The sequence below is a fragment of the Anguilla anguilla genome, chromosome 12, assembly GCF_013347855.1.
Source record: "Anguilla anguilla isolate fAngAng1 chromosome 12, fAngAng1.pri, whole genome shotgun sequence".
Classification (NCBI taxonomy): Eukaryota; Metazoa; Chordata; class Actinopteri; order Anguilliformes; family Anguillidae; genus Anguilla; species Anguilla anguilla.
The window spans coordinates 7,690,257-7,700,256 of NC_049212.1; the positions used below are offsets into that span (position 1 = coordinate 7,690,257).

Sequence of the window (10,000 nt, forward strand, 5' to 3'; positions counted from 1 at the left end):
TGTGTGCATGTGTGTGTGTGTGTGTGTGTGTGTACAGTACATGCAGTAAATAAAGTGTGGCTGAAAGCAGGAAGGCCTGTTAAAAACACAAGGGCTCCTGCATTCCCTGCGCTGAGCTCCTCCTTATTATTGGTTTACATTTCAGACATACCCAGGCCATATTCCCGCAGTGTTATGTACGATTGTGGTTACACTTATGAATTCCTTCCATCCCCGCCTGTGCCTTTGACGCTACGTTCACATAACTTCCATATTTGCAGTCATACGACTGATGTGGCGTGCTGTGGATCGAGTGCAAACTGTGCGTCACCCAGCAAGCCCGCTGTCACCGGCACGCTGCCGATTGGACAAGGAGATGTGGGCGGGGCATTTGTAACTCGGGGAAGAAAACCCTCACTACTTATGCAGCAAACTGCTTTTGAAAGTGAAGTTAATGTGGAACGCTCAGTTAGTTAAAGTCTCCCTGAGTGAGTATTGACAGGGACAAGCACTTGTGCAACGCACTCGGCTGAAACAGAGTTTGTTTTCGTAGCGGCCTGGGGCTCGTTGAGAAGCAGGAGACGCAGTAATGCCCGGTTTCCTTTCAGACCGTCTGCAGGGCGTGCCAAAACCCCCCCCCCCCGCGCGCGCTTCACGGGTACGGTGACTGGCACAGATACGAGAGATTCAGTAACAGACTGTTGTGCTTCGCTGTACAATTTAGGGCAAATCTCTATTAGGTCATTTTTTAGATGAATTGCGTGTGATAAGAAGCTTTTAAATGGGTCGTGTTTGGACTAATGGGTTCGACCTCATTACTACAGCAACCGTCACCCAGTATATATACACTGCTATCATTATTATTATTATTTTAATAATAATGGTATAAAATACTAATAATAGGCTTGAAATGTCTAAAGTCAATGGCCTAGTTGTGGTGCTGTTAGTCCCCAGTTTCAGTACGATATTTAAGGAATGTAGATAAACTATTTGCTGTGTCTTTCTCAGACTGTCTATCTCAAAGGTCATTCAAAATGGGATAAAATTAGGACTACTCTGGAAATGTATTTTAAAGTGAAAATCCCAGATCTCGTTCAAAGTCTCTTGAGTCTAATTCCCCCCAGTGCAGCTCAGAGACAGGGCTGCAAGCAATTTTGTGATTTTCTACATATGTATTCATATCCCATCAATAAATTAGATCCTTATTTAGACCCTATTTGTCAGTTGGATCTTTGTCTGGTCTGCTCTGGTCTAGTCTGGTTAGTGTAAAGTTAAATGCATCAGACTTCCTCACACAGGGAAAAGTGTTTTTTTCACTGGTTTCAGTAGGAAATATTTAAGAGGTCAGATAAGGGGCTCTAATTGAATTTAACAGGAAGCCAAGGAAGTTTATGTTAGCAGCAGTGTGCCATGCCAGACAAGCTGCTGGAAATGGCCATAAGAAACAAATCTTACATACCACAGAAACCATAGAATACCACACACAGGTATGTGCAGAAACCATAAAATACCACACACAGGCATGTGCAGAAACCATAGTATACCACACACAGGCATGTGCAGAAACAATAGAATACCACACACAGTTGTGCGCAGAAACCATAGAATACCATACGTGTAGAAACCATAGAATACCGCACACAGGCATGTGTAGAAACCATAGAATACCACACACAGGTGTGTGGAGAAACCATAAAATACCACAAACAGGCATGTGTAGAAACCACAGAATACCATACGTGTAGAAACCATAGAATACTACACACAGGCATGTAGAAACCATAGAATACCACACACAGGCATGTGCAGAAACCATAGAATACCACACACATGTGTGTGCAGAAACCATAGAATACCATACCTGTAGAAACCATAGAATACCGCACACAGGCATGTGTAGAAACCATAGAATACCACACACAGGTGTGTGTAGAAACCATAGAATACCACACACAGGCATGTGTAGAAACTACTCAAATGACCCCAACTGAAAACTGGTTTGTATGCTTATGGCTCGCTAGAGTGCTAAAATAGCAGTATGAGTTCATTTAGGGCCACCATGTACTGACCTCTGATCACTTTTCATTGGCAGTGTGTAATCCCTCCAGGAAGATTAGTCCTTCTGGCTGCACGGTGGCCTGATCTATGAACCATGTTTCCCTGCAGATTAGTGCATATTTGCGCGTTCCACAGCAACTTTGTGTTCTGCCATTGCAACTTGACGGGGAAAAGTTCACGTCTTTTCACAGACTTCAGACCACACGTGCGTGCGGGGTGTGCACACAATGGCCATTCTGTGCTACCGGTTCAGTACAGCACTGCCAGTTAATCCCAGAGAGTTACAGGTTCATGACAGGAATATGAAGGATTATGCTTCGTAATCACCTGTATGAATAGTTGGGTATGAGAGCTCTTTGGGGATACGGGAGAACCGAGCCCTTTGCCGCGAGTATCAAATAGAATCAAATAAATTTTATTTTTCTAGCGCTTTTTTTACAGAAAACTGTCACAAATAAACTTTACACAGTAGCAGAAAATGAGCAAAAACTGAGCAGAGACCAGGCCTGAACCCTAAAATAGCACATGAGCTAAGGAAACTCCCAGTGGGGAGAAAAAACTCTCTAACGGTGGTGAGAGAAAAACTGGGGAGGAACCCGGCTATAGAGGGGGAGCCCATCCTCCGCTGCCTGGTCGGGTGTAAACTCGGGGTAGAATGGATGCAGCAGAAATGTAATAGGGGATCTATCGCAGCAAATAATCAAATGGGTTGAGCAGGTTACAGTTGAGGTGTAAAAAGCTAACTGGATTAGTCCAAATCGTATACGTTCAGTATAAGTGCAGTTTAGAGGGGCGGGGCGGGGCGGGGCACCTGGAGCGTGTGTTCTGTGAGGGAACGGACCTCTGCGTTCGCGGTTGATGAGTGGTTGGACCTCTGCGTTCGCGGTTGATGGATGGTTCATGAATGGTCTACCGTATGAACGTAACTTGGTCGTGGAACTTGGTGATTTACAGGGTGAGTGTGTTTTATCGAGGAAACCCTGCCCCTCTCACTGCCAGAGCAAGCAGGGCTACTGGCAGGGGCGGCAAATTCCACCGCCATCTTTAGCCAGCGATAGCATCAAAAGAAACTTTGAATGAGAGGCTATTTTGAGACTGGCTACATTTCCATTCTACATATTTGACTGGGCTAATAAGAATACTTGCTACTTTAATCTAGGCGAGAGCTATTCTGACAAGGTTGCCTTCCCGGTGTTGAGGTTCAGGCATATAATCCTTGTGCTGGTGTCGTAGCTCCACCCAGGGGTGACTTCCTGTTCACTTGTGCCTGTTTCCTAGCAGTAGAGCTTTCTAACGCATCACCTGGTTCCAGGTCCACCAGAAATAAAGAGACGGTATAAAACCAGGCCCGAAACAGGCCATGCTTTCGCCCTGCATTGGGCTGCAGCTGGACTGCTGTCCTTGATGTGCTGCTGTTCACCATCATAACCACTAGAGGGCGTCTGAGGGCATCTGAGTAAATCAAAGGGAAGCAACTGCAATGATGTCCCTCGGTGTCTGTGTGCATCTACGAGTAGGACTGAAATGATGTAAATCCAAAGAGGAACAAATGTCCTGCAAATGGTCAAATCCCCTGGTACCTTGTCCTGGGGTCTGTGCCAGGGGCTTGTATAAGACGCACACCCCCTAACCCTCCCCTCCCCCTCTTCCCCTGAGACTCACTAGGACACTGGAATGTGCCGGGCTGGCACAGCCCTGAGCGAGAGAGAGGCACAGAGAAGAGAGCGGAGGGAGGGAGGGAGAGTGTGAGAGAGATTTCCTCTTCCACCCAATCACACTCCTGTGAACTTGAGATTAATAAGCCCACGTGTCTGCCATCCAATCACACTCCTGTAAACTGGAGTTTGAATACCCAGCAATCCCGGGGTGTGTTTCCCAAAGTGACGTTAAGGAGCTAGCTGGCTAGCATTCTGAAATGTATTCATTTGGATGAAATATTGTTCACGACTGGCTAAATCTTTTATCCTGCTTTGTGATGTCATATACCTCCTTGGTCTGTGGCTGGTTCTAAAAATCATTTTCTATGATCGAATTGATAATACACAATTGCATACATTATTAGCAACATTTACTTATTATTTCAGGAGTCTTTCTTCGTACGAAGCTGAGGCACTGTTACCTTGGGATGGGGAGCACAGAGAGGTTTGGATGGGCAGTGCACTCGCTGAATGTGGTTATTAGAGTAATGGCCCCGTGCCCCCTCTTAGACGGTCTGAGCGGGTTTGGGAGGCCCCGCTCCGCCCTCTTACGGGACTCATTGGTGAAGGACCCCTCAATGGGCTCGGAGCAGCCACCAGCTTTCCCCGGGTGGGGGGGGGGGGGGGTCCAAGCCCTGACTGAGACGGCGTGAAGCTAAAAAACGCGGTGCTGTGGCGGACGTGCGCTTCTCTGTGTGCAATTAGTTCTGTCTCAGGAGAAAAGTGTCTCAGAAGTGCGTGATACAAGGAACGCAACAAACAGAATCCTTATTTTGCTCAGTGTTATTTAAAGTGACGGCGTCGGCTTTATTCGCGACCTTGTTTACAACACAGTAGGGATGAATGAATGATGAAGGTCATTCTGACTCTGATGAAGGTCACACGAAGCCTAAATCCTGAGAGAAGCTGTAGTCTGGTGATGATTTTTTCTTGGAGAAATACAAACAAGAAAACGCCATTTTGTTTCTCTCGCGTTTTTCTTGTTCTCTGAGGGTAATCCTGTAGGCCCCGCCCGTTAAGACGACCTCGCTGTAAGCCTGAGGCGTGTCTCCTCCTTGCTCCAGTAAGCGCCGGAGATTACAGCAAGCCTCTTAACCCACATCTTTGCCGCGGCACCAACTGCTGGAGCCTCACTTCTGTTACCATCGCACACCGGGGGCTAACAGACCCGGTTTACACCAGACTGTTACAGACCCCTTTACATCAGACTGTTACAGACCCTGTTTACACCAGACTGTTACAGACCTCATTTACACCAGACTGTTACAGACCCCTTTTACACCAGACTGTAGCAGACCCCTTTTACACCAGACTGTAACAGACCCTGTTTACACCAGACTGTTACAGACCCCTTTACACCAGACTGTTACAGACTGTTACAGACCCCTTTACACCAGACTGTTACAGACCCCATTTACACCAGACTGTTAGAGACCCCTTTACACCAGACTGTTACAGACTGTTACAGACCCCGTTTACACCAGACTGTTACAGACCCCTTTACACCAGACTGTTACAGACCCCATTTACACCAGACTGTTACAGACCCCATTTACACCAGACTGTTACAGACCCTGTTTACACCAGACTGTTACAGACCCCATTTACACCAGACTGTTACAGACCCCTTTACACCAGACTGTTACAGACTGTTACAGACCCCGTTTACACCAGACTGTTACAGACCCCATTTACACCAGACTGTTACAGACGCCTTTACACCAGACTGTTACAGACTGTTACAGACCTCGTTTACACCAGACTGCTACAGACCTCATTTACACCAGACTGTTACAGACCTCATTTACACCAGACTGTTACAGACACCGTTTACACCAGACTGTTACAGACCATGTTTACACCAGACTGTTACAGACCTCATTTACACCAGACTGTTACAGACCCTGTTTACACCAGACTGTTACAGACTATTACAGACCCTGTTTACACCAGACTGTTACAGACCCCGTTTACACCAGACTGTTACAGACCCCATTTACACCAAACTGTTACAGACGTCATTTACACCAGACTGTTACAGACCCTGTTTACACCAGACTGCTACAGACCCCTGTTTACACCAGACTGTAACAGACCCCTGTTTACACCAGACTGTTACAGACCCTGTTTACACCAGACTGTTACAGACCCCGTTTACACCAGACTGTTACAGACCCCGTTTACACCAGACTGTTACAGACCCCGTTCACACCAGACTGTTACAGACCCGTTTACACCAGACTGTTACAGACCCCGTTTACACCAGACTGTTACAGACCCCGTTTACACCAGACTGTTACAGACCCGTTTACACCAGACTGTTACAGACCTCATTTACACCAGACTGTTACAGACCCCATTTACACCAGACTGTTACAGACCCTGTTTACACCAGACTGTTACAGACCCCGTTTACAACAGACTGTTACAGACCCTGTTTACACCAGACTGTTACAGACCATGTTTACACCAGACTGTTACAGACCTCATTTACACCAGACTGTTACAGACCCTGTTTACACCAGACTGTTACAGACTGTTACAGACCCTGTTTACACCAGACTGTTACAGACCCCGTTTACACCAGACTGTTACAGACCCTGTTTACACCAGACTGTTACAGACCTCATTTACACCAGACTGTTACAGACCCGTTTACACCAGACTGTAACAGACCTTGTTTACACCAGACTGTTACAGACCCCTGTTTACACCAGACTGTTACAGACCCCGTTTACACCAGACTGTTACAGACCTCGTTTACACCAGACTGTTACAGACCCGTTTACACCAGACTGTAACAGACGCTGTTTACACCAGACTGTAACAGACCCTGTTTACACCAGACTGTTACAGACTCTGTTTACACCAGACTGTAACAGACCCTGTTTACACCAGACTGTTACAGACCTCATTTACACCAGACTGTTACAGACCCCGTTTACACCAGACTGTAACAGACCCCTTTTACACCAGACTGTTACAGACCCCGTTTACACCAGACTGTTACAGACCCCATTTACACCAGACTGTTATAGACCCCGTTTACACCAGATCACCAGGCTGGAGCCTATCCCAGCATGCATCGGGCGAGAGGCAGGAATACACCCTGGACAGGCCGCCAGTCTATCGCAGGGCACACACACCATTCACTCACAAGCTCATACACGTGGACACAGGGAGAACATTCAAACTCCACACAAAAGGCCCCAAGCCGAGATTTGAACCCACAACCTTCTTGCTGTGAGGCGACAGCGCTACCCACTGCACCACCGTGCCGGCTTAATTTGGGTTCTTAAATATTAAAATGTATAAGAACCAGTGGCTTCCAGAGCCACATGCAGTGGGGTGTGGTACAGATGTGTGTTTTGGTCTGTGTGCAGATGTGTGTGCAGGTGTGTGTGCAGATGTTTGTGCAGGTGTGTGACAGGCACACACAGTGGGGCGTGGTGCAGATGTTTGTCTGTGCAGATGTGTGACAGGCACATTCAGTGGGGCGTGGTGCAGATGTTTGTCTGTGCAGATGTGTGTGACTTCATGCTAGAATGTCAGACTCCTTTTGTTCAACCCAGCTGACAGATGTACAGGTCACACAAACATACCCGTGCGCTCTCAAACACTCACACACACACACGCTGTCTCTCTCTTAAGCTGGATTGAGTGTTCAGCAGCTCCACACACAGACTGGTACTGACTCTGATCTGTCCCAGCCCCCCCTTTCCCTCCCTGCCTCCCTCTCTCTGTTTCTCTGCCTTCTCTTACTCTCTCTCTCTCTCTCTCTCTCTCATGGTAGATCACATGATCACCATGAACAGATCTTGTGCTCAGCATTAACAGATCACTAGATCATACTGTTAAAACAATAGACCAATATCACAATGAAAATAGCAGATCCCAGTGGTGTGCGTGTGTGTGTGTGTGTGTGCATGCACGTGTGTGTGTATTTGTGTACGCACGTGTGCGTGTGTGTGCACGCGCGTGTGAGTGTGTGTGTGTGTGTGTGTTGCTCCTAATCGTGTATCACCCGTGAATGAAATGCATAAGCCTTGCTAGGCTGTGGCACGGGGGTGGGTTTAGAAGGAGGGGCGTGGCTATGCAAATACAGCTGAGGAGGGGGCGTGACTATGCTAATGAAGCTGAGGATGGGACCGGAGGAATGTGTCTGCTGGTGGTTTTATTCTGTTTATTTGCGTCTGAATGGAGGCAATGGCAGCTAACCCTGAAGCAAACAGCGACACTGAGGTATGTGTGTGTGTCTGTGTGTGTGTGCATGAGAGAGAGAGAGAGAGAGAGAGAAAGAGAGAGGTGAGGTGAAATAGTGTGTGAGGGAGAGCGAGAAAATGTTTGTGAGTGAGTGTGCACAAGCGAGTACTCGAATTTGTGTGTGAGTTTGTAAGAGCATGTGGGTGTATGGCAGTGTTAGAGCATGCTGGTGTGAGATTATGCACAGAGTTGACTACATGTGTCTTTGGGAGGTGCAGGTCCTCGCTCATTGAGATGGACAGAGAGGCCTGTGGTGTGTATGCTCATGCTGTGTACTGTGAAGATCTGTCTGTCTGTTCGAGCTCTTCAGCAACACTTCAGCTACATGCCGTTCATCTTACTGTGAGTGACCTCTCTGCTGTCGATTTGGTCGGACTGAGAGTGTCCTGTCGGGTTAATCACGGCTCACCCGCTCTGCGGTCGATTGCTTTTGCCTGCGCTCGCTGCTTTGCCGAGTTCTTGTTGGTCCAGCAGGGAGAGAGGTGCTCCACTCACCTGTGTGTGTGAGTTTGGACTCACCTGTATATGTGGCAGGGACTCTTTGAGATGGGGGATGCGTTTAATAACATTTAATAATATTCAGTAATCTTCATAAAAATGTTTCTGATTGAATCTGCTGTTGTGAGTTATTTGTTCAATCAGTTCTTAATCTGAATCAATAAATATGATATAAATGATAATAAATGTACGTTTCCTCTGCTGGAAGTTTTTTTTTTACATTACATTTGATTGTGGGTCCCTCTGCAGAGCTGGTGGTCAGTACTGGTGGACAAAAGCATTAATGTTCTGTGTTAAACAATGGCAGTATTCAAACAACTGATTCGCACTCACTGTGTTAAATAGACTCATCCATGTGCATAGCATTCAAACACCTCACTCACTCTCTCACACTCACTGTGTTAAAACAGCTCACTGATTTTTTTTTGGTTCAGACTATCTTGTTTTTCCTTACTGTATGCTACTATAGTAAAGGCTTTTATCTGCATTTTATTCAATGGACTTAAGTGGACTTGATCCTGAGTTTGGTTACACTGTTGTAAGTCGCTCTGGATAAGAGCGTCAGCTAAATGCCTATAATGTAATGTAATGTAATGTAATGATTTAAAAACACAGCATTCAAACATCACTCACTCACACTCATCATATTAAAAAGTATCATCCATGTGCATAGCATTCAAACACCTCACTCACTCACTCACTCACTCACACTCACTATGTTAAACAGTCTCATCCATGTGCATAGCATTCAAACACCTCACTCACTCACTCACTCACTCACTCACACTCACTGTGTTAAACAGTCTCATCCATGTGCATAGCATTCAAACACCTCACTCACTCACTCACTCACTCACTCACACTCATCGTGTTAAATAGTCTCGTCCATGTGCATAGCATTCAAACACCTCACTCACTCACTCACTCACTCACTCACACTCACTGTGTTAAATAGACTCATCCATGTGCATAGCATTCAAACACCTCACTCACTCACTCACTCACTCACTCACACTCACTGTGTTAAATAGACTCATCCATGTGCATAGCATTCAAACTCCTCACTCTCTCACACTCACTGTGTTAAAACATCTCACTGATTTAAAAACACAGCATTCAAACTCCTCACTCACTCAAACTCACTGTGTTAAACAGTCTCATCCATGTGCATAGCATTCAAACAACTCACTCACTCACTCACTCACTCACACTCACTGTGTTAAACAGTCTCATCCATGTGCATAACATTCAAACAACTCACTCACTCACTCACTCACTCACTCACACTCACTGTGTTAAACAGTCTCATCCATGTGCATAGCATTCAAACATCTCACTCACTCACTCACTCACTCACTCACACTCACTGTGTTAAACAGTCTCATCCATGTGCATAGCATTCAAACTCCTCACTCACTCACTCACTCACTCACTCACTCACACTCACTGTGTTAAACAGTCTCATCTATGTGCATAGCATTCAAACTCCTCACTCATTCAAACTC

General features: G+C 46.3%; 1 protein-coding gene across 6 annotated transcripts in view; it reads left to right on the plus strand.

Annotated features, from left to right (window-relative positions):
• The window catches only part of LOC118210178 (septin-4-like), a 48,550-nt gene that overhangs the window by 18,330 nt on the left and 20,220 nt on the right, over window positions 1–10,000 (plus strand). Inside the window, exon 1 of one of the 6 annotated variants that reach the window (XM_035386137.1) lies at window positions 7,804–7,976. The exons of 4 other annotated variants lie outside the window; for them this stretch is intronic. In XM_035386137.1, the coding sequence (XP_035242028.1) occupies window positions 7,932–7,976 (45 nt within the window). In that variant the 5' untranslated portion in view covers window positions 7,804–7,931. Of the gene's footprint in view, window positions 1–7,803; window positions 7,977–10,000 lie in introns of those variants that run through there. One more of the 6 variants, XM_035386139.1, reaches the window with a different exon arrangement.